The 25879-nt window shown below is 36.5% G+C and overlaps 3 protein-coding genes across 5 annotated transcripts in view; 1 reads left to right on the plus strand and 2 right to left on the minus strand.

Annotated features, from left to right (window-relative positions):
* Positions 1–326: 326 nt before the first annotated feature.
* LOC132798615 (E3 ubiquitin-protein ligase NRDP1) lies at positions 327–1924 on the minus strand. The gene is given in 3 exon segments (XM_060810542.1): positions 327–1511; positions 1513–1710; positions 1778–1924. Coding segments are annotated over 2 exon segments (1005 nt in total). The 5' UTR covers positions 1684–1710; positions 1778–1924; the 3' UTR covers positions 327–677.
* Positions 1925–10135: 8211 nt separating this feature from the next.
* The window catches only part of LOC132787383 (lachesin), a 59512-nt gene continuing 43768 nt past the window's right edge, over positions 10136–25879 (plus strand). For all 3 annotated transcript variants that reach the window (XM_060794389.1, XM_060794394.1, XM_060794402.1), the window contains exons 1-2: positions 10136–10585; positions 15301–15477. In XM_060794389.1, the coding sequence (XP_060650372.1) occupies positions 15327–15477 (151 nt within the window). In that variant the 5' untranslated portion in view covers positions 10136–10585; positions 15301–15326. The remainder of the gene's footprint in view (positions 10586–15300; positions 15478–25879) is intronic.
* LOC132798243 (glycerol-3-phosphate dehydrogenase, mitochondrial) lies at positions 21351–24818 on the minus strand. The gene has a single exon (XM_060810027.1). The coding sequence runs from the start codon at positions 24722–24724 to the stop codon at positions 21644–21646; it is 3081 nt and encodes a 1026-aa protein (XP_060666010.1). The 5' UTR covers positions 24725–24818; the 3' UTR covers positions 21351–21643.

A 25879-nucleotide genomic window follows, 5' to 3' on the forward strand; every position in this document is an offset into this window, starting at 1 on the left:
ATGAACACCTAGATCTCTTGTGTATTTTAATATAATACCATATTAATGCACCAAATAAAGCCTTTGAAATATTTGAGTACTTTTGCGGTATATTAATTTGATATATTTTTAAAATATGGTACTTTTGAAAATGATTGGTAGTCAATAAATTAATTTATTATATTTTAAGAATATGGCATTTTTGAGTGTCGGAAATCTTACAATCGAGCACAATGAACTGTATCTTTCTTATTTGATTGTTTAATAATAGCTTATTAGTAAATCCAAGAATGGACATTAAATATTCTGTGCTCTTATCCATTTCTTCTTCAATAAAAATATATATGTTAGTTATTAAATCCAATTTATAAATTGTACAAAGCAGAACCACAAAGGCAGTAATAAATTCTTTTTTTGGATTTACAAACTGATTCAATTTAGATAAACAAAATTTGATGGGTTGCTGCTCCACAACTGGCAATTGACCCAACATGTATTTGTTTTTGTTTGGGTGTTGTCAGGTGGACGACAGCGATACTTTTAAACAATTTTGATACCGCAATTCGTTCACATCCTAGCGCAAATATCGAAAGCCAAGCCAAACTTAGAAAAAAGAACAACGTCAGAAAATTTGATCATCCAAAGAAATGATTTTGAGCGATTCGAACACGAATGAAATAACCCCCAAAAATGTTGATTCACATATAGTCGCTATCCGGCAGCGGTGCTGGCTCCGAATGCGTCTCATCGACGCCATCAACAAATATCATAATGATGCCCAGCGTGGGCCGCAGATTCTCGGGCATGTGAGCATTGTCGCCGCCCAGGACAACGACGCATGGTTTACCAGTGATTAAGACTGGCAGCAGGCGTGTCACAAACTGCGCCAATCGATGCAGATTCATGCGACGCATTTCCAGCGTCGCCAGGCCCTCCGGCCAGCTGTCCTCGTAGCAGCAATCCATCAGCACATTGATCAAATGCAGCGGACACCCGCTGGCCCGCAGTCCCTCCCTCACCATCATGTGCATCGGGCTGTCCGGGGTGGAGATGAGGCTGCCCCAGGTGCGAACCGAGGCCAGAGGCAGGCTGCGACCCCAGCGCATCAGTGAGTAGCGATCCAGCTGGTCGCCAACATTACGTATAACGGGATTGGTGGAACGCAGTGCCGCTATATAATATTGCACCAGCTCCAGCTCACGTCGATGCTCGTTGAGCCGACGCTCCTGATGCGCCTGTAGGTCGCGTAGTTCGCTGATCTCGCTGATCTGATCCTTGAGCTGTTCGCGCAACTCGAAGACACAGTTGTGCTTGGCCAGCTCGTCCTTGGGCACCTTCATGCCGCAGCCCTTAGTGCACATGACCACCACCTTGGGATTGTTCTTGCAGTTGGCCACATGATCACGAAATTCATCGAGCGAGAGGATCGCCGAGCAGCCGTTCTCGGCAAAGCTGCACTTGATCTTCAGGCGGCTGAGCATGTTGCGCATCAGACGCGACACGGACACCAGATGAACGGGCATCAGATCGGAAGCGATCGACGGGACAGATTTGCTTCTCCTGCATCCACTTTTCGATGCAATAGCGACAGAAGGCATGCTCACAGCTCGAGGATTGCATCGGTTCCTCCAGCACATCGGCACAAATGGGACAGAGTAGCTCCTCATCGACGTGTCCGATGATCAATGCTAGATCGTAGCCCATTATGGTTTCACTTATCAATAATTGTCGCTTTTCGTAAAAGGTGAGACAGATTCTTTAGGGAATGCGTGATGATGTGTGGACAACACTTGCTTACCCTTATCTCTTGTCTTTAAAGGATGAAAGCCAAAACAAATGAAGAACAATTCGTTTTTTTTTTTCAAAAATTTCGTTTCGAAATGTGAAAGTTGCGTTGCAGCCGGCAGTTGACTAGATCTGATACGAATTTCTCCAAAACTGACATTAAATTCTCTCTCTTGTTTTCAAAATGACTCGTTAGCTTTCTTTCAACTGACATCTGAAACAAGTTGTTTTGAAAAACAACAAGTATTTGATTCATTTTCGTCTGTTAGAGTAGCTCTCTTTCAGTTTAATCGATTGATTTCGAATCAAGTGACACTTATTGAAACAATACAATTCTGATTTTCAGATATAGCAGTATAAGAGTATGTCATTTCGCACTTACTCACTTAATAGCCACAAACTTGAGGCAGTTAGATGAGCTTTTTGTAGTCTAAGGATGAGCACTTAAAATTATTTAGAATTTTAAGTTTTCTACGAGAAACATAAGAACTCTATTTAGATTTTTTGTTAATTTTTTTGTCACTTAACTGTCACACATTTCTAACTTACACGCTTAAGGGCCACAAAATTGAAAGCCGTAGTATGCAGTATTTATATATTATTGGATACTTCATGAATTCACTTATATTTGAAAATAGTTCTCAGAGTCACTTATGCAATTTGAAGACTCATTTCACGCCATGAATGAATTCATACCATTTGCATTAAAAGATTGTGCAAATTATGCAGATGCACAAGCTTGAATTGAGGTTACATTGCATGGAAGATATTTAAGCGAAACTTGTAATGAAAATGCGAAAAGTTTCCGTTTCAGTTTCTGTTTCTGTTCGCGGCAGTTGGCGACACCATTTGCTACTTAAAGTTTTACAAATTGCATTTGTAGTTGGTATAATTTTTATGGTCCTTTCAAAGTTTCGCACTAAGCTGTGACACACAAATTGAATTGAGGCTCTCTCAAATTGAATGAATAGCCTCAATATAGGCAATATTAAAAAAGTTCTGCAAATGCGATTACCATTTGAATATCGTTATTTCACAGAAAAACGAATTAAATTAAAAACTAAATGAACAATAGAATTTTAATGGGAATTTCTTGAATTCAATTGGAGAAAAGAGGAAATAATTAATGATTAAAATGATTTGAAACTTTTAAAAACATTTGCATATTTAAGGTATATTCAGTAGTTTCTTATACTAAAATACGACTTTAGCAACCTTTCAAAACCTTGTAAGACACTTTTGCCATATAAACTTAACAATCTGTTAATTGAGTTAAGTAAAGTGTAACATATTTATCTTCAAGGAATTCAGTAAATTAATTAACTTATAAACCATGAAACAAAGTCACTTCGAACTGATAATTTATTTATTTGCATTCAGCAAACAGCCTCGAACAGTGTCTGCCTTAAGTCAACAAACAAGCTTGTGAACAACCTCAGCAGTAACAACAAATGAGTATAGAGCAAATTAGTGTCAAATTAAATGAAACTCTTTGTCAACTAATTGAATTCAATGGCAACCCATCCCCAAAGTGCAGAAGATTCTCGAGTATTTAGATGCAACTTGAGTTAGTTGATTAAACAAAGGCCAAAGGTTGCTGGTAAACTATGCAACTAATATTGCTGATAACATAGATGCTTACACCTGCTGGTATATTGAGTCCTGAGTCCTGCCCGGTGTCCTGCCCATATGTGCTGTGCTGTCGGCAACAAAAGCATAAGGCTAATGCAGCAAAAGCCAAAACTTAATTAATATTTACATGAACACTTGTTAGATGTGCTTGTTCTCCGCCCATCGAGGCTAAAAGGGCTCTGACTTGTGGCCAATTGTTGCAGCTGCTGTTCTTGCTGTTGTTGTTGTTGCTGTTGTTGTTGTTGTTATCCTTGGGCTGTCATGTTTGCATATGGCTGAGGCACAAACATGCTACGTATCCTGCAAGTATACGGCATGCTTGCCTAGAAATCAATTCGCATTGTTAACCCATGATTGGATATTATTGATTCAATTTGCTGCCACTGTGCCGAGACATGTTTTATGCATATACCTGCATCTATCTCTGTGTTGGTGTGTTTGTGTGTGTGTGTATGGGAGGGGGAGTGCCGATAATGTCTGACTGTATATATAATGGGGAACATGCACGCTTGAGCAACAACACCAACAGTTAACCCGCCACCTGTTCAACATCCCACAAACCCATCCAAAGGGCTCTCTCTCACTCCCTCGTTCTCTCTCTCTCTCCCTCTCTTGTTCAGTCTCGCTCTCAGCTCTGCTTAATTTATGCATGTGTTGCACTTCCTTATACGCACAGTGGAGTCTTTAGAAATTATCTAAGTCAAAAAGACAAACGGTCAAAATTGCTCTTAATAAAAATAACATTCATACATTGTTATATCTAGAGGCGAAGTTAAATTCTCGCACTCTTTTGTCCGGCCAACAGAGGTATCCTACCAAAAGGGTTACTATATATAAAAAAAACAAATTTGGTGGGAAAGTTTTCTTACACGTACATGGAAATTTTGATTATTCTTGAATTATAAAAATCTTTGCTTTTATTTAAAATTAAAAGAATTTTATAATAATCCATTATTTTTTTTTAAATGTACTATCCCAATATAGGTTAACTTCGTTGTATCACTTTAGATAATGAGATTATTTGAAAGCGTTTTTTACAAAACTATCTTAAGTTAAATACATTAAAACATAGAATTATTTATTTTTGGATACATTATATAATAGATTTGGGTAATGTAGCATATGAAATTAATTACCTAGCGCACAACCTTAATTTTATTTTAAACAATTATTTCACAAAATATTGAAATAGTATAGAAATATTGTCTCATATAAATTTATCTGAATTTGTATAATAAAATATTTTTCCCTATTCTTTATATTAATTAAATTGTTATTATTTTTTTATGAATAAACCCAATTTGGAACTCAATGTTGGAACTAAAGATACAAAATGTATAGAAGACATTATAAATTTGGGTAATGTAGTATCATATGAAATTAATTACCTAACATTAAACTTTAAAAGTCAATAGCTTGGGAAAACATTGTAAGCCCCATTATGCGATGAGAACCATAAATTGTTCGTGAAACGAAATCTTCGGTATTATTTGTTGTTGTGGTTGCTGTTATTGGTTGTTGTTGCATGCTGCAACAACTAGACTTGTTGTTGTTATCGTTGACAATGACAATGATAACAATGGCAGCACATGCTGCCGCTAATAGTACTTGCAATGTCTGCGTTTGCTGCATGCCACAAACAACAACAACAACAACTGCCACTTGAGCATATTGTTTTTGCAGTCTGTAAAGTGTTTGACGTTTCCTGTTGCGCTGTCGGCGTCGCTGGCGCATGGAATTGATTTTCTGATCGGACACAATTATGACTGCCTTCCCAAGAAATCGCCACTAATCACCAATGCATAAATCACGTAGCAGCTAAACCAAAACACACAAAGCGTGCCATGGAAAATACAAACTACGCTAAGAATGAGTCCAGGCAACAAGCGTGGAAAGTGGCGGAAAATGTGTCTGAAAATTGGAAGCGATAAAATTGAAAATTCACTGAAGCTGGACCCACGATGTTTTGCCAGACATATTTGCGTGAATACGGAAGCAAAGGATTCGCAATGTCGGGCAAAAACCGAAAACAGGAAATGTCTGGCATAACTCCCCCCTCAGACAAAGCCGCAAAGAGTTGGCCACGTCTGAACTTAGATCCAGCGTTGCATTCAAAATCTGGTTTTTTGCCCTATTATTAGTTCTACCTGAATCGACTTAAAGTTAGACTAAGCTTGTGTAAGAAGTTTATAGTTTAAAGAGACATTTACAGAATAAATTGTGATTTTTAAGTTTATGTTTACCGGTGGAAAAAGTTCAATAGTGTTATAAAAATTTATATAAAGATAACTGCATATATATTATTTTATTTAAAAGCTAAGAGCTAACACTTATACAATTAAATCTATATGTTATTTTATTTTACACCTGGTTAAAGATTTCAATTGTGTCAAGAGACATTTAACGTTTAAGAACAAATTATAATTATTTCTTATATGCGCACCTTATTTGACTATGTAACTGCATATATGTATACATAAATTTTATTTAATTCTAAATCTTAGCTTTGATGTTTGAACTAAGAGATATTTTGCATATGACAAATGATTGTTTGATTTGTTTAATATAACTATAAGTATATCGAATTTTATTTACTAATGTTATTGCTAAGATAATTATAAATTATAAATATAATATATATATATATAAATATTTTCTAGCTACCATTTAGTTTTGATTTACAGAAATGCTTTAAAAATAATTTTAATTCGTACAATGTCTACATCGAAAGTTTCTTCACAATAATATATATATTCATAGTTTTCGAAACAATATTTATTTTAATTATCTCATTTAATTGCAAAATATATATTTCACTTATATTGCCAACTTTTCTGTTCCTATTTCTAACAATGAAATAAAAAAAGTCTCCCTTCGCATTCGCCCTAAAATGGTAAGCAAAACAATCGTTTATTTCATCGTAACCAATTGACATATTTTATTTGGGTTTAACGGGTTCCTCCGATTTATGTACCTGGTCGACAAACTCCTATATATGTACATATAAGAGCAAGTGTGTCTGTGTGTGTTGCGTGTACGTGTGTGTGTCTATGGGGAAAGTAATAAAAACTTAATGGCAAATATTAAGTACACATTAATCTGATTTATTAGAGTGTGGGTTTGTGTCCAGCACACAAAAACGGCGCAGAGATTTATTTTTATTTGAGTTGGAGTTTGAAGAGTTTTGTTTGGGTTGAATGAAATATGCAATTCGACATCGCTTCAATTGAAAATGGCAGAGTTTTATTTGTATGCGCTTCAGATTAATAAGAAAATATCAATATATTGCACAAATATAAACTTAATATAGTCTTGTGTTTTTTCGCATTCAAAAATGTTAATCTTTTATTGCCATTTTATCACTAGTTGCATTTAGTCAACTAACAAAAAAAAAATAGCTAAAACTAGAATATAAATATTTTAAATATATAACTGAGTTCAAAGTGTTCTGATATATCCGTCTATATGTTTGTATATGAACACGAATGTACATATGTCTCTGAGACTATAATAATTTTATGTTATATATTTATATATCCTAATTGCTTTGATTCATTCACTTGAATGTTTTAAATAATATCGCAGGATAGAATATTTATTTCTTTAATTGATATGTTTATTTTATTTATTTATTTAAGCAGCACCACACCATGAGCTAGCACTTTGAGAAACAAGAAAGAAGAGAGAACGCTTCTTTTTACCAGAAAGGGACAATAATAGTGTGACCACAGGAGTTAAATTCATTAATACCTTAAATACTAAATATGGTATATTGCTAATTTTGTCTGGGAATGGTGATATTCCAACACTGATAATCTGGTATATTTTGTACTCTACAGTATATTTTGAATGTAACGGTATATTTTTATACCAATTCTAGTATAATCGGTATATTTCGAAGTTTCGCAAACATTTCTTAAATACAAATTCAATTTAAACTTTAGTCAAAAATAGCTTCTGAATGGTTTCAAAAAAGAGCTCATTTCTATGCGAGCATTGCGAACATTCGGCCAGCCTTTTGCTAATAGTCCTTGTATTTTAGTTTCTACTCCAGTCAGTCCAAGCGAGTTTAGGAGTCTGCTGAACGGGCAACAACAAAAGGCAAAATGCAACAAAAGCCTAGCCTAAAATTGGCAAAATATTGGGTCTAGACTGTTGTCAAGAGGATGAGAATAAAGCTAACGTGAAGAGAGATGGCAAAAAGAATTTAAAGCTGTGACAATTGTTCGTTTGCTTTTGGGCCATTTAAAAGAGTGAAATGTTGGTTAGATTTTCATTGCTTTGTAGTCTGGTGATTTTCTTGCATATTTGTTGATCTCTTGAATTTTAGCAGCTATTTGTGCTTTTAATGCAATCAGCGACTTTATCTCGTTGTTTCCGTTGTTGTTGTTATTGCCATTTGCAGCTAATGCGCTTTAGGCACACACACACTTATACACACCCTCACGCACACTCAGAAACAGAGCCACATCCCTGGAAATCAATTGACACTTGCCACTTGGGTGCTGTTATATTGAAGACAAAGCAGCAGCAGCTGCAGTAGAAAGGATTGCATTACCTCCCTCTTTTCGTCTCAGCCCCAACCCTAAGCTGTTCTTGCCTTGCACTACTTATCACTTTTTTATGCGCTTGCAATTTACGCCAATTGGAGAAGAAAAAAATGCAAAAAAAAGAAAATGGAAAAGGGCAAATGGAATAGGAAAAGCAAGTGCAACTTTCATTTAATGCCCGCACTTTTGGGTGTCGTTTCTTACACGACAGCAGCAGCAACAGAAGCATCATCAGCGACACCGTTCAAATACAGCTAAATGCCGTTCCATAGGGTGTCCTTAAAGACTGTTGAAAAGGAAATAAGGATACAGAGGGGGAAGGTACCAGCAGGGATCACAATGCTGCCAAAGCGGATTTGTTCTATGTCACATCCCTAAAAAGCTTTGCAGACTTTTCTTTCATTTCTTGGGATGTTGTGCAGCTTGAGAATTGGCTGATAATAACTGCAAACAGTTTTCACAAAACTTCTTTAAGTTTGGCTTCAATTTTAAGTCGAGTTAAGTATGCATTTAATCTTTTTAAGCATACGCAAAATACTTAAAGTTTATTTAGTTGTATTTATTATGTTTTAATTTATCTAGACATAGCACCATTTTTTTTTTAATTTAAAAATATATATTTCAATTAGACAAAATAAAATAATAAAATCTCTTAGAGACCTATTTGTTTAACTAAATTTTGGATTTAAAATAAATTGCATTAAATAAATTAGCTTAAAGTACTTCCATCAACAAGTCCATTGAATTATTTTAAATATATTATTACTTTTAAGCAGTAACTGAAAAATAATTTAAATTCAAATAAAGTTTTAGGCATTTTAAATATTTACATTTTTAAACACCTCTAAAATAAATGCCAATTTCATAGATTCCACATTATTTGCAAATACAATTATTTATTGCTTTGCGTTTAAATTAGCATTTTGCTGACAACATTATGTAGTATTGTTATTTATATAATAATTTCGAGCATGAAATGGCAAAAGAGTTGTTCTCTTTATGGCAGTTTATAAATGGCCAGACTTTGTGCTAAGCTTCTAAATACCTTTTAATGCGCTTTGAAATGGATTCGACAAGCGGACAGACACACACAAATACACTCAAAGAATGTCCCCAAAAATTATTGCGATGATGAGTGAGGGGGGAGGAGGGGTCCTCCTTGTCCCAAGCTGACCTCGACACCCCAAAGTTGTGACGTTGCCGTTTGTCAAATGTTGTTGCTTTGCCCATCATCATCGCCGTCATCAACGTTGCTCTGTTGTTGGTCCCTTTTTCCTATGCCTTTTTCATTTCCATTTTTTGTTGTTGTTGTGTTGTTGAAAAATGATGCCTGGCCGAGGAAAACTGTTGCGGCTCATTCTGATAAAAATGTTGGTCAAGCTCTTGCAACAAAACGTTTGCTTTAAATACAAGTATTTTTCATAGGTTTTTTTTTGGGTAAACTTATTTGCCTGAAACAAAGGCGTATGATGAAACTTTAGTGCTAGAAGCTTCTGTTTGGTTTTAAGTTTTACTCGCTGTGTTTATCGCAATGTTGCCAGCCCACGCTGCGTATGCGTCATAATTTTATTGTGGTTGCCAGAGACTTGTTCTTGCCACACAACAAATTTTTGTGTTCCAGAGAGATAAGCCAATTTTATGTAGTTGCTATTTATAATCTGCTTGCTAATTTGACTACATAAAACGGGTCGAGCATAGTGCTTTGAGTTGAAAGATTGAGCTATCTAAATAAATATAAAGTATAAAAGGTAACTGATTTACCGCATACGAATTTGTCTGTTTACCATAAGACTTTCACTTCACAATATTCAACCTTCCAGCTTTGCTTAGTGGACATGATAATAGCGTTAACAAGCCCTTATAACTAACCTAAGCTAACCACCAATCAGTAGTCAACTTACTTAGCCGCATGCTGAGCACACTGTGTGCCTATCATCATCACATCGGACACTAAGCAACTAAGGCAAACATTTGAAAGTCTCGCGGGTCGCCTTCGGTTTGCTGTGACTCCTTCCAGTGAGTCGCTCTTCACTCTCTCTTACATTCGGTCGCACTTTCGAAGTTCGAAAAGCCGACACATGGCACGAGCAGCGCACGAAGCGAAACGAAGTGCACTGTTCGGTGACTTGGAGGTCGCCGCATATCCACCAATCGAGTCAACGCCATTTACGTTCAGTCGTGCATCGGTTTTCCTTCTGTGCGGACGGTTATGCGCTCTTTAGGGTCGCAGCAGCAGCAACTCAATCGAAATCCCTCTATGTAACATTCAGCTCTCGTAACTGTAAAGCGTGTTTTTGTGTGCCGCTAACGCGAATTGTTTACGTCTTTACGCTTACGTTGACGTGTAGTACGTTAAGCGAAACAACGTTATAAAACGATTTGACACGAAATGTTGCTCGTCGCATTGTTCACGCCGTTCTCGTTGTCGTTGTCGTTGCCGTTGTCGTTGTCGTTGTCGATGTCAGTGTTGCCATCAATTGTCAGCTTCTGGCAGCCCTCGCAAAAGTTTTGAACGCATCAAGAGAAAGTTTTGCCCGTGCAATTGTCGTGTGCAACCGGAACCCGTTACTCAACATCAACTTGCAACGTGTGTGTTTGCCTCTGTGTCTCAGTGTGTGTGTGTGTGTGCTTAATTTGATGTAATTAGAAATTGTTTCTGTTTTTGTTTTGAGTTTCTGCTTCTGTCGGCTGCAAATATATTTTGTAGTTGGCCAAAAACATTGCTCGACAGTTCTGTGTGTTTTGTTTGTTTGCCCAAGCAAAACTTTTTGTATGGAACCATTTGGGAAGGCGTGAGGAGGGAATTGATATGCCAAAGTGATAAGAGAGCAAGGTTAAATAAAGGCGGAGCTTCACACTTTAACGCAACCTTAAAAATGTGGGAAAAATAGATCTGAGCAAGCTAAATACAGAAAGAAATAATTGGGGAAATATACGAGATATGAAGTTTAAATATATCAAAGAAAATATTGAGAGCTAGAAATCAAGTAAATAACTTGTTTTGGTAATTGATTAATAATTTTATTTTTAACAGAATATTTTACTTTTTGCGTTGCTACTTAATTCATATTTTTATATGATGTACTTTATATTTTAAGTTGCATGCATATTCCTAGCACTCTCTGTTATATCTAACTTTAAAATATATATTTTTATTGTAAATAGTATTTATGATAGTTTTTATTTGCGATGTAAACTAATTTGTTGGCAATTGCTGCAGAGAACCGCAAAGACTCAACTCGACTCTGAAAATCCTGCAACAATGCAATGCAACAAACTAAATTGCCATAAAAACCACTCACAAACAGCGGGAAGGAAAGAGTTAGAAGCAGGAGCTGGAGACATGTAACCAGCAAAATAATTTGTTGCAATAAATATTTGAAAATCCAGTTAAGCGAAACATTTTCGTCACGAAGAGGCCAAACTCCAGGCAGCAATGGAATCTACCAATGAATCCCTGGCGCTGGCGTCAGGAGAATGCAGCCTGCAGCCAGGACTTTGCAAAAAGGAACTCTATGTGCTGCTGGTCCGCAGGCATTAAGCTAGCTGCCTGCCAGAATTTTCCCCATTCTTTTTGTTGTTGTTTTTCTGTTGTTGTTGCTGTTTTTACCACCGAGTTTTCCCACTTTTTGTCGTTGTATTTTCATGCAGTCGCGGCTTTTTGCATGCACCGCATGCCTACCGATTGTTGTTGTTGTTGTTGTTGTTGCTTTATAGTTGCTGCCGTGTTGCATTTTGTTGGTTGTTTTACCTCTGGTGGCAGCATTGAGCTCAGCTCAGCCAACTCCTCTCTGACCCTTTTTGTCTCTCTTTTCATCCCAGCGCTTTAATATTAAAAGCGTTTACAATTTTCGTACGTTTCGTCGCCATTTTTCGTGTCTGGACCCCTGCTCAAAGGCTTTTGTTTTGATACCCTTTCAGCACTCACAAAAGTTTACTGGGTCAGATGAGTTGTTATTGAGAAGAACACTCTGAAAATATTTAATAAGGTTCCATTCAACAATTTGTGTCAATTAAAAAATATTTAAATCAGTCATTAGATCATTTATCAGAATATAGATTAAGTTGTTTATCTTTCAAATTGAATTTCAATTTTAATCAAACTAACAATATCGAAATTGTAAAAGTTGTAAATGTAAGCACTGACAATATTCTAAAAATGGCAGACAGCAAGGGCTATGATATTAGAATAGAGTTTGAAAAGTTTGTATTTACACCGTGTGTTGAAATCAAGAATATAATCTTGAATCAAAATTATATGATGTGAATATTGAACCAAGAAAGTTTATCCTTTATCATGGTTCTAGAATGGAAAAATCTCAAAATTGAATTAAGGAAAAATCTTAAATCTTAATCTATGCATATTTTTATTTCCCCTCCCAATTGAATTTTATAATTGCATATATTTTATTTTTAAATCTTTTATCAATACTTAAACAAAAATATTGATAATCGTAGGAACCTTAAGTTGTTATTGATAACTAAAATAAATTTAGGAATTATGATTTTAAGACATTAATTGGATATAAAAATTGTTAAATAAAATATTTAAGTCTTAAATCTAAAACTAAAAATTTTTGTAAGTTAATTCTTCGATTCTTTATTGATATTCTTAAAAGTCTTATATCTAAAATATAAATAAAGTATATACATTTTTGATTCACGATTTTAAGGCATTCATTTGCTGAAAATATTTGCATATTTATTTTTTTTCAAATTCAGCCAATTTAAAAGTAGTTGATCTCCTTGATGAGCAATAAATTGTTCATGTTGGTAGGGTGATTTAGTAGTCCATCAATTTGGCATACAAAAATACCATAAATTGTTTCGCATTGTTGTTGTCAACGCTTTGGGGAGCAACACTAACAAGCTTTGTTATGTTTCGGCTCGTCCGTCGTCCTTCGTCTGTCGTTTGTCCTTTGTCGTCTGTCGCCGCTGCCTTTGAGTTGAGTTTGCTCAACGTTTTGCCAACTGTGCTGTGCTGTGCTGTGTGTTGTGATGACGCCTGCAGCGCCGGAAGCGGAAGTGTTGCCATTGCCATTTTGCAGGCATGCATTTTCGGAGTCGTGCGGTTCGTTTCGTTACTTTTCGGTTTTGGCATTTTGCTGTTGGCAATCATCGTTGTTGCTTTTGTTGTTGTTGCTTATAATATTCCTTTGGCTTTCCGCTTGTAAAATGTTGCCATGTTTCCCGCTCGCTCTTTTTTCTCACATTCTTTCCATTTCACGTTTTCACTTGTTCCCCCTTCCACCACATTTCAACACTACATTTACGTTTGTGTTTAGTTATTTATTCCTTCTTTTTTTTTGGCTTTTGGGCAAGTTTTTTGTGCTTCGCTCTCTCTCCCTCTTTTTCTCTCTGACAGGTGGTTTTGTGTTTACTTTGTGTAATCATTTCATTTGTCAAACTTGATTTACTCTCAGACACACAGCGACGACAGCTTGACATCGCAAATTGAGGCGAAAAGAAATCAAGCCGCAAGCAAAATGCAGAAGAGTTTTCTGTGTGAATTACAAAACTGAAAACACTTCAAAAATGCACTCAACAAAATTAAATAAATAATTATAGAAGACAGTTTTTGTATTGGACTAAAAACGAAATACTTTTACATAAGAAGTTTATTTAATTATATACTTTTGACGTAGTGTAATGTTGTATTGAATTTTTATTAGTTTCCTACTCATGTGCTCGCCAAAAAAGAGTTCTTAATATGTTTTGAATAGTCCTTGCTTTGGAAAAAACTCTTTTACCATTTTTACACTTGCGTACTTCAATTATTAAAATGTAACTTAAGTTCATTTAGTTTATTTCATAGATAACTTAAAAAATTGTTTTAAATATAATTATTTTATATCATAATCAGGAAGACAAGACAATCTTAAACAAACTCTTATTTGAAAATATGTTTCCAAGCACATAAACATCCTTAACAATTATGTCAATATAAATACAGTCAATAAATAATTATAGATTGGATTGGATATTGTATCTCCTTTTCATAAGCTGTTTAACTCTTTAGTATTTATTTAGAGAATTGTTGAATGAAATATTTAATTTTTTAAATTTCTGTTCAAATAATTTCAAGTTTACGTTTTGTAAGCAAAACATTGTTAAAAATTATTTAATCAATCATCGAAATAATAATATAATTTTAAATTTTAGTGTAGTTGTCATAGTCTATTCTGCTAAAAATTGAAACAAAGTTTTTTGCCGTAAATATTTTAGTTCAGAACTCGATAGACATGAGAATTAACAATCAAAAGTTTATTAGATTACATATACGTAAGTTAGATGTCTGTGTTATTCATAGTGTAATTAATAATAGTGTACCAAAAGTTATTGTATCAAAGGAATTTATTCAGACTAGTTATTTTTGTAATATGAATTTTGTATAGAATGTATTTCAAGCTCTTAAACAAACTTGAATTGCAAAATATAATTTAAAGGGCATAAACATCCTTAAATGCTAGGTCAACAATTGTGTCAATATAAATAGAGTCATACATAATTCAGTAAACTTTAAATCGTTGCCAAAAGTTTGTGACGAGAGAATCAAAGTCAAGGCGCAAAATCAAATTACTGTCTAAATGCCGTCTAAGTATATTTCATTTAATTGTCTCAACTTAATCTAGACGACGGCAACAACAAAGACACCCTGAAACGCGTCAAAACAACGCCTCAAAATGTACTTGGCTAACTCAACTACAGCCTCTAACAGTCTAACGGCCTAACAAACCGCCCAACCAACCTTGCGCACACAGGCGAACAAGCTGACGGACGGACGGACGGACGAATAGACGGAGGGAGAGACGGAAAGACAGGCAGGCAAACAAACAAACGTTGGCAGAGTCAAAAAGCTACAGCCAAACTATGTAGCAAGCAAAAACAACAAGAGCAACAACAACCACAACAGCAACAGCAACAACAAGTATATTTAGACTTTAGCTTGAAAACGCTACGCATCCGGATCCGGGTTGGGCGCCATTGCCGCCTCCATTTCACCGTTAAGTGCTGGCAAACCCGCACGTCATCATCCTTGCCATCATGACGCTCAATTTCAATGCTGTCGGCGGCATTTGGTGTTGATTGCAATGCCTGCGTTGTTGTTGCTTCCCTGGTTGTTGTTGCTGTTTTCGTTGTTGCTATTGTTGCTGTTGATTACGCGCCATTTAAGTGATTAAAGGTGAAAACGTTTGCTGGCTGTGCGCAGCAGTAACATCATCTGATCCCCACCTCCGTCCGCTTCTCACTCATTCACTTTTCAGCTGTATATTTTGTTTGTGCCTCTCGCCACTCACGCGGGAAGTGGCCTTTTGCATTTTCGTGTACAATTTTTGTCCATTGCCCATTGCAGAGATTTATCGAAAGTTGGCTCCGAACATGCGACCGCGACCACGACAACGACCACGCCCCCAGTGGCCTCATGCCAATGGGCGTTTAGCCGCCATCGCTCTCATTATCAACGCCGTATCTGTTGTTGTGCTGCTAATGATGACTGCATCGCCCACTCTGGCCGAGATACCTTCAAAGGGTAAGTGCTTTGATAATTTAATGAGCTCTCTTTAATGGGCTTCTTAATGATTAATTGATTGAACACTGAACACTGAACACTCTCAGTGCTGAAGTGCTACGAGTGCGAATGCGCTTAACATAATTATGACATAAGTATATAAACACTTTTTTTATTTTAACCGCACTTTAGCAGATTTTTAAGTTGCTTTCTAGTGAAAATACTTTTTTGTTGTCCATAATGCGATTAATTGTAAAAAATTTGGTGAATATTAATCAATGGTACCACCAAGTAATGGGTTTTACAATGCTAATACTCATCATATTTTAGTCAAGTTTTAATCTGGGGACTGTTAGTCAATCTTTTCCTCTGGCGAGCATAAGTTTGTAGATATTTCCGATTGTTGTAGTTGTTTGATTTTATAAAATAGGATATTTCATTAACTGCCTAGCCACATTTAAGCAGCGCAAATATATGTTATACTCTAATTTCACTTGACCCGATATATCTATGGGCACCTGGATCCCAGCAACTATGCGAGATGGAGAAACCCGACTTTTCTGTAAGTCGCAATCATTGCAAATGTTGGAAGTAGCGAAAATACTTAAATACTTGTTTCACATGTGACTGAAATGATTGATATGTTATATCATATGCCAAGTATAAAAACGATGTGACCATATATAATGTAAAATTATATTGGTGGTAAACAAGTTTTATTTTCTAATCATGGACAAACGACATATAATTAGGTGGCTTACCAGGTCTTACTAAGAAAGCGAAATTTTTCTGATATGATATTATTTTTGTTTTTTATGTGGCTTCCATTCATATAACCCTTTCGAAATCCACAAAAAGTTATTTTGACGAGTTTGCTAAAGTTAATGAAATTATGAAAAATGCAATTAATAACAAGTAAGAAAGTTACAGTCGAGTGTGCTCGACTGTGAGATACCCGCTACCCACTTTTAATAAAGGCAAAATATTGCGGTATCATTTTCAAAATATATCGAAAATACTTAAAAACACTAAAAATATACCTAATGGTATGTTTGGTATATCAATATAGTACACCATTGAAAATATACCATAGACAACAAAATGTACCAGATTGTCGGCCAAAGCAACTCAGACCCCTAGTAAGTAGGCGTTTTTGCCCATACAAAAGTATTTCTTTAACTTCCACAATTTTTATCTAATCGTAACCAAATTTTCAGGAATCATAACTACTATAGTAGTTATTGTATATACCAACTCTAGCTTTAAAATTACGCTTGTTAATCGATTTTTTGATTTCCCGGGTCGGAAGTGGGCGTGGCAAAAATTTGAAACAAACTTGATCTGCGTGCAAACATAACAAATGCTGTCGAAAAATTATAGCTCTATATCTTATAGTCTCTGAGATCCAGTGTTTCATACGGACGGACGGACAGACACACAGACGGACAGACGGACATGGCTATTGACGCTGATCAAGAATATATATACTTTATAGGGTCGGAGATGCCTCCTTCTACCTGTTACATACATTTCCAGTCGGCACAAAGTTATAATACCTTTCTACCCAATGGTTAGCGGGTATAAAAAGTGTGACGAAATTCCAATAATTAGAATTTATTTCAAAAATAGCAGATTTCTAAACTACTTCTATGGCAAACCAATAAATAATTATTCAAAGATTCTTCCACTGCAATATAATTATCTTCCTTAAATTAATATTCATTAGGTTACGTATAAAATACATAGTGAAATTAATAACAATGTTCACATCAAAATTTATCTATTAGTTTTTACTAGTTATTGTTTTGTATGTATATAAATAACTTTATATTTTTTGTAAAGTGTATTGTAAACGTAACTAATTTAAATTTCTAAAGTGAGAGACACATTTGACCCAGAAATAATTGTTAGCTATTAAATTTAGCTTGATAACTTTGTTAAGCAATAAAATACCTTAGCTTTGAAATTTGTATATTCACTTCGATTGTATAAAATGGAATCAACGAAAGTGTAAGCGAAGATACATTGCATATCAAATATATCCCGTTTTTTGAAAGCAATCAAGAGTCAAATTTGTTGCAGTTTATGAAAATTTCAAATGCATTGTTTTCATACTCATCTCAATAGAAAAACATGGAAACAAGGCAAATTGGGCATTTAAAAATAGAGGGAAAAAATTTAGAAAAATTATTTTCAAGAGTTCTTTTGAAGGAGGTTGAATGATAAAATGGGTTTGGTAAAAAAGAGTTTATTTGCATATTTCTTAAATTTATCTCCTTTTTTTCTTGCAAACTTGGAGTCTCGATGCTTCAGCATATTTTATGACATAATCAAATATGCTTTAAGCCAAAGCTAAAGCCAAGGCCAACAGCAACCCTTTTGAAGTCTTTCGCTTAGCTTTTGGTCGAGAGACAACGAGTAACGAAGTGAACTGCAGATAAAGTATGTTTCTTTTGGTTGTTGCTGGTGCTGTCTTTTGGTTTAGTAATTTATTTATTTTTAGAAAATTTGCTTTTATCGTGCCCCCGCATAAGAGATGGAGTATCTTCGTATTTTTCTCGTTGTGTACAAATGCAAATGCTTACAAGACGTTTAACTTGTCACCTGCGGGCAAAGATGCTCTGTAAAATGCTCTCCGCACTTATCTGACAGTTGTGCATCTCAACAACAACTTCCCCTCAGCTGCCCTCCTCCTCCATTGCCGATGGAGCAACATCGTCATGTCATATGTATAAAATATACATTTGTTTGCCTTACATGTTTGTCACTTATCGTTTTGGCCCAATGTTCAAGTCCTTGGCTCGTTCGCTTGCTCGCTCGCTGTTTTACTGCCACTTTTGACCCACTCTGCTATTCTCACATTCTCTCACAGCACATGGACAAGTCGTGTTTGGTGGTAACACAGATGCCTGTACTGCTGCTATTGCTTCCATCTGAAAATATATTATAATTTTATGCATGGTAAAGCGAAAATATTATTGCACTGTGGCTACCCAAACGAATAGTTGTAGTTACTTTTCTGTGTATTGAAATGTGTCAGGCAACTAAACAGAATCTGCACAATGCTGCTGAAAGTTGAATCATTTAAGCATAATAAAAAAAACAAACAGATTTTAAACTAAGTATTTCAAAATGTTCTTATTTTTAAAGAAATTAAATATTTTTGAAAGTGAAAGCTAGTTAACAACATGCTTTTATTTTAAATGTAATTATCTATCTATTTTATTTAGTTGATTCATAAAAACACTTTTAATTATGAGCGTTAGTAAAATAATTTAAATGGAGCAAATAATGAAGAACTGATTTATTGTTATGTCAAAATGGAAGGGTTTTATAACTTTGGAAAGTTATTTAAGAAATACTTTTGTATAGCAAAAAACTCTTACTGCAATCGGGTCTTAAATGTAGTACAATATCGAAAGAGCAAGTATTTCTTTCTAATATTTGTACGGAATATTTTTTGGTATATTTGTAGAATATGTTGTTTTTTTTGCGGGTAGGGGGTATCTCACAGTCAAGCATACTCTACTTGTTTTAATAAGAGTTCATAGAGAATAGCTCAACAATGCTTCACGGGTTGAATATATTTGTTAAGCAACTACTTTAACAATTGCTTATAGTTTATACTAATAAACAAGCTAAAATTATAGAATAAATGGTAACAACTATGTAAATAAGCTTAAGAAATATATGTTTTAAATGACTAATAATGAGGAAATACATAATTCTGCATATAACTAATAGCAATTTATATATGTTTATTAGAAATGATTCTGTACACACATTTCACATTTACTCATCAACTCAGAACGTAATTTAAAGCACATATGAATTTTACTTCCTTCCGTCAACGTTTCCTATTTAAGAGGGACGCCTCCGAGTCCTGAGAGTACAGTAAAGTACATTTTATTGCATACTATTTTCTCGTTATTTCCGTTTGACGTTTCTATATACTTTTATATTTTTTGCTATTCCCATTTTGTGCGATACTTCCTGTCATGGAAATGTTTCTGTTCCTGAATTTATTTTTTGTGAGTGTTTTTTTTCGGCAGACGTTTCGCGTTTTAAAGCATTCTTTTCACCGCCTCTTCACTGATGTCCTTGACTGCATTTTAACAAGCACCGCATAGAAGTGGGAAAGTGCGAGTGTGTGTGTGTGTTGCTTTAATAGCTGCAGTTCGTTGGCGAGAAGGAATTTTCTTAATATTACAAACTCGCGTGTGTGGCGCATGCATTTTTCTATATTACGAGTACGTAGCACTTCCTCAAAAAAACTGCATGCGGCGTGGCTTATTAAAATTTTTCACTGACTCCCGACTCAGTTTGCCAACACTGGCATAGACCTTTTGTGGGGCAATTTATGTTTCAAGTTGAAATTGTTGAAATAGTTTCGCGTGCTGTAAATTGTTAACGAAGCTAATCAGCATAAAAATACCAAGCGATAGCGACGCTTGATAGAATTTTCAAGAGCTGAAAAAGGAGTTGGAAGTGAAAGTGTTTCACATTAGGCCAACCTAATAGGTTTGTTTATGGCCTCTGTGGAGACCACCGGCAAAGCAAAAGTTGAAAAGTATTACTCTCGTGTTTAGGTTAAATTTTATATGAATGCAATATTTTATGGGCCCGCAATTTGAAATCATTTTACATTTTAGCACCACCAAAATGGCATAAGCTTGAGTAGTACAATTTATTGCACAAAAGCAATCTAAGAATAAAAATGGTGAAAAATGGATGAAATTATTAGTATGAATATAAAAACATTAACTTGTTCTCTTGAGTTGAATTTTGACGGCTTAGAATTAATTATAGTTAAACAATAGTTGAGTTAAAATTGTATTATTATATACTTGAAATTTTCCCCAAAAATCTAAAAAAATATTTTGTATGCATAGTAAAAAAATTGGCTAGATCGGAAGACTATTTCCTATAGCCATACAACCTTACTATGCAATGTGCCCATTCTTTCAATAGCTTGCTCATACGTTAATCTAAGAAGTATTTCCTGCCAATATTTTTATGAAATTAGCTTAGTTTGCTTTCTTTTTAAATTATTTATGCTAAATATGTTAAGATCTTGACTTCGTCTAGCCATTTAATTGCAAATTTGTGCCTCAATCTTCCTAAAATAAAAGCAAAGCAACGCCAGCAAATGTCGTTAAAATATTTTCCTTGTTTCGATTTTTTTTTTTTCAAATAAATTAACCAAATTTGCTTTTCTAGGGTTTGGGGGTCGCTGAGGGATGCTGATGCGCCCACGTTATGCGGAAGCGATTTTTATTTTACCCATTTTGAATTATTGTTATGGGCGCGATGTGGGCGTTGCTGTATATGCTTATCGTTCATATATTGCCTTATTTATTGTCTGATTGGGTGGTATCTTTTTGGAATGAGTGTCTGCGTCGCGTCTGACGAGTTTAATGTGCCTCCCATTTTGACTAATGGCCGCTCGTTAGCTACACAAATGAGTTTTTTTATGACTGAAACGAATACATGTGACTTTCAATGATTGTTGTATTAATTTAGATCGTTTTTCAAACTTGAAAGAAGGATTTCGAAATATGTGTTTACTTAACAAATTTTTTAATGTCACAGCCAAAAATAAATGTGTTTTCTCTGTTAAGTTTGTGATTTTATTTTGAATTCAGCGATGTAGAACGACGCCAATTTATTGATTTTTTTTAATGTACTTACTTTTATTATATTAGTATCATTTTACATTGCCTATTTATGATACACTTTAAACATTTTTAATAGTACTTCTTCTGAATAAGTTGTAGGTTTAAACATAAAATAAATACCCATTTATACACACATACTTATTTTACTTGGAAACGACTTTTATTGACATTATCACAGATTCAAAAATATTTCCATTGCTAATTCGCTCAATATCCGCGCAATCCACACAAAGAACAACTTGCCCATGATACAAGTGTATTCCTATTGTGTTCGATTGCGTTGATATTGAGCAAATAGATAGAAATTTGAAGACTATCGATGCTTGGGATTCATGTGAGGTATGTTGAAAGTGTTTTTCGTGTTTGGATTCTTGCTTAGCCCGCTATTGGGTCTTGCAATAGATGTCGGTGGCTTTACCACCAAATCAGGTGTGGCTTTCACATTTGGATTAATAGTCTGCCATTTTTTGTAGTTATTAGCTAATCTTGTACTGGTTGTTTCTCGAGTATTACTTTTTTGGTACACTCCTGATATCCGCATTTCTCTTCAGCTGTTCGTAATACGTATTCTTGGAGAGCAGAGCTTCCAGTTGGGCTGTTGGTGTAAATAAACCATCGACACGCTTTGGACTAAACATTTGTCTTTGATCGTCGAGCGAGAGAGGTTTGCTCGGATACTTGAATTTCTTCATAGCGAATTTGGGTTCAATCGGTTTACGTTTTATATCGAGCCTCTTTGTTTCAAAACACTTTCGGTTGGAGTGATTTGGTTTTAGGAATTCCTCTGATAGCTTCATGTAGTGAGCGTTGTCAATCTTTGAATTCCCATTTAAATTCGTGGTATTAATATTCCTTACTTGCCTTACTTTAGTTAGATGGTTTATCTTGGGCACTTCATTGGAATTGGCTTTTACTGTAGAAGAGCTGACAACTCTTGTATTTGATTTACTATTGCTAGGCAGCTTAGAGTTGATTTTGATTATCCTATGGCTGGCCTGATTTGGTAATTTGTTTTGCTTAGTAAGCCTTTCTATTAGACGAGACTTGGCAGCTTCAGCTTTAGCTGGTTCAGGAGTATTTTCCTGTTTTTCTGAAGTTTCCCCTGGTTTAGAATTTGCAACTGTCTGAATCTTGCTAGGCTGCTGGACATTGGCTGAATTCAATTTGCTATCCGATGAAATGAGAATATTGCAGGGATTAGAATAATGACGTATGCAGGCGGGTTGCTGCTGGCTTAGGAAACCCAACGTGTTCTTATTCGATTTGGTGTCTTTTGCTTCACAACTATCCTCAGCAATTTCATCTCTTTCTGCTTGATCATATTCTTCAGTTCTATACGAATCATTTTCACTGCAGTCTTTGTCAATTTGGGAAATGTCTGCCTCCAAATCATTCAGAACTTCATCATCATCATCATTTCCAACCTCATCCTCAACCATTTTTGCAACATAACTTTCACTGCAGTCCTTGTCAGTTTGTGAAGCATCTGCTTTTAAATCATTCTCATCATCATCCTCATCTTCATATTGGATGGGAAAAACCACTTTGTTGACAACATAACGCGGAGCAATACCTTTATGATATTGGGGCAAATATGTTTCACTATTGAATGCTTCATTTTGGTCCAACGTCTGAGATCTTGCCACAATTGGATGAATGACAGCACCTAGAGCATGAATATTATCTTTGTTAGCTGTGCTCTTCGCCTTGGCCAAAATACTGCAATAGTCACAGGGAGGAGGGTCTTGCAGATTATCGCTTGGTGGATTTTCTTTGTCTTTCTTCTCCTCTTTGGGAAGTGGATTGTATTTAACTATCGTGCCCAATCCCATCTGCTGCATGAGGAATCTTTTAGCCGCTTTCAGCTGCAATTTCTGTGTGCATGCAGTCCAGCAAAGATGCTTGGACATGATGCTCATCACGTTGGGCAGCATCTGAAATGCCGCCGAGGCATCCACAAAAGCGACTCGCAACCGACGAGCAATCACATCCACCAATTGGCAGGCGTATTCTCGCTGGCAGGCATAGTCCACTTCCGCTTTAATGTAGGGGAAATTCGGATGCAGTCGTTGCCTCTCAGATTTGGTGGTCTTGAAGAGCACTTGGTAGGCATTGCAGCCATAGGTGTCGGCCAGATGCTGTGCCACATCGAGGGGCAGATCATAGTTTTGCACCAGATTGATGGGCAGCAATGGGCAATGCTCCTCGCCACCATCGAGCAACACGTAGTGAGTGTTGCTTGTCTCGCTCTGTGACTCCAAGCAGCACAGATCTATGGCCGTATCGATCGCTTCGGCGGCCATCACGCGATAGCAGCTCCAGCTGCCACCAGCCAAGGTAATCAAGTTGTTGTTGCTCACCTCCAAGAGGTAGTTGGAAGTGATTTCACTTTGAGCATCTGAGCTGGGGCACATGATGGTGGGCATTACGCCTGACCAGGAGCTGAGCACGTGATCCGGACTCACCAGAACACAATCGTTGAGCACTTGACGTGTTTGCTCCAGAAGACAATCGACTGCTTCGCAATTGGCAGCAGGATAGACTCGCCGCGGTTCCTCGGGCTCAGTTTCGAGGCAACCAACTAGTGTTCGATTCTCGAAAGGAAGCATGTAGAAGGGCTGTCCATCCATTTGGCGACCGCTGGGGAAGATCAGGCCGCACTGCGATGAACTAAAGTGACCGGGCAGCGCCATATGAGTTCCAAGCGTGGGCTGAACAATGGCGTTGACTTGCCGGTCATCGAGTTTTCTAAGCACATCTGTCTGGGCGCCAGTTGCATTGATCAGGCACTGACTCTTGATCACAAACGAGTCTTCGGTCAGCACATCCTCGACAACGGCCTTGCGGCAGTTGCTCTCCTGGTTAACGGGCAACAACTCGTTGAGCTTCACATAGTTGGTCACAGTGGCACCGTATTTTACAGCCGTTAGAGCTAAAGCTAGGCACATGCGAGCATCGTCTAGCTGGCTATCGTAGTAGACCAAGGAGCCGAGCAGTCCATGAGGACGCAGAAGGGGAAACTCGTTGAGCGTTGCCTCCTTCGAGAGAAAGTGCGAGGCTCGAAGATTCGACATGCCAGACATGGCATCGTAGAGCTTCAATCCCAGCCACAGGATGGGCAGCCGGAAGGCAGTGTATATGGGCATCAGCATGGGCTGCACTCGATTCAGATGTGGCGCGATCTTCAGCATTGTGGCACGCTCGCTCAGCACCTGCTGCAGCCTAAGGATCTGCTGCAGATCTCCTCCTCGAAGGCTCGCTTGCAAGTGCGCGGTGCTGCCCTCGATTAATTTACTCGATTTGCTGCTGGCTCCATTTGCAAAATCGCCGGCCTCAATTAGCGCCGTCCTTAGGCCCCTGGATGCCGCATCCAAAGCGCAGCCGCAACCAACAGCGCCTCCGCCGATGACCAGAACATCAAAGTTCTGTTCTTTTAGGCATTTCAAGTGTTGTCGTCGTGTTGGCAGCTTCCAGCACTCCTCATTGCCATCGCTGCGATTGCGGCGGAAAATGTTGCTTAACGAAGAAAGAAAGCGTTGTGGATGCCCCTGAAGACATCGCTCCAGGCTCATTTGGATTCGTGATAACATCTTGATGCCAGAAAAATGCTCGACATTGCTTCAGAGCGAAAGCCTTAATGGGAAAACTTCTAGAATTTAATGAAACTAATCGAAAATTTTGAAATATTTAAAATATTTTCTGAAAGGCATTGCAAAGAATACTCCGCTTAAAGCGTTGGAAAATGGTATAAAAAAAAAGGGGTAAAAAGGATTATCTTCGGGTTATCTTTAGAAGTATTGTACATATACATGATACATTGTATCATAGAAAGCTATTATAACCTTCTGCCTGCAGAAAATGTATGTAGCAGGAAATATATGTTCATATGTATATGTATATAGTCATCATCGGCGTTAAAAGACGAGACGATATAGCCATGAGCTTTTGACCGTCTGTCAGCCATCATCATCTGTCTGCAAGTTAAAACAAGTAAGAAAGTTACAGTCGAGTGTGCTCGACTGTGAGATACCCGCTACCCATTTTTAATAAAGGCAAAATATTGCGGTATCATTTTCAAAATATACCGAAAATACTAAAAAAATACTAAAAATATACCAAATGGTATGTTTGGTATATCGATATAGTATACCATTCAAAATATACCATAAACGGCACAATGTGCCAGATTGTCGGCCAAAGCAACTTAGACCCCTAGTACGTAGGCGTTTTTGCCCATACAAAAGTATTTCTTCAATAACTTCCACAATTTTTATCTGATCGCAACCAATCATAACTACTACAGTAATTATTGTATATACCAAAATTCGTAGCTCTAGCTTTAAAATTAGGCGTGTTATTCGATTTTTTTTGATATTCGGGGGCGGATGTGGGCGTGGCAAAAATTTGAAACAAACTTTATCTGCGTGCAAACATAACAAATGCTGTCGAAAAAAATTATAGCTCTATCTCTTATAGTCTCTGAGATCTAGGTGTTCATACGGACGGACTGACGGACGGACAGACGGACAGACGGACATGGCTATATCGTCTCGGCTGTTGACGCTGATCAAGAATATATATACTTTATAGGGTCGGAGATGCCTCCTTCTACCTGTTACATACATTTCCTGCCGGCACAAAGTTATAATACCCTTCTACCCTATGGGTAGCGGGTATAAAAATATAATCGAGCAAGCGCAATTTTAAAGCTAGATTTTTTGTACTTACAATGGTAACTATAATCT

Source organism: Drosophila nasuta, chromosome 2L (genome assembly GCF_023558535.2).
Source record: "Drosophila nasuta strain 15112-1781.00 chromosome 2L, ASM2355853v1, whole genome shotgun sequence".
NCBI classification, from domain to species: domain Eukaryota; kingdom Metazoa; phylum Arthropoda; class Insecta; order Diptera; family Drosophilidae; genus Drosophila; species Drosophila nasuta.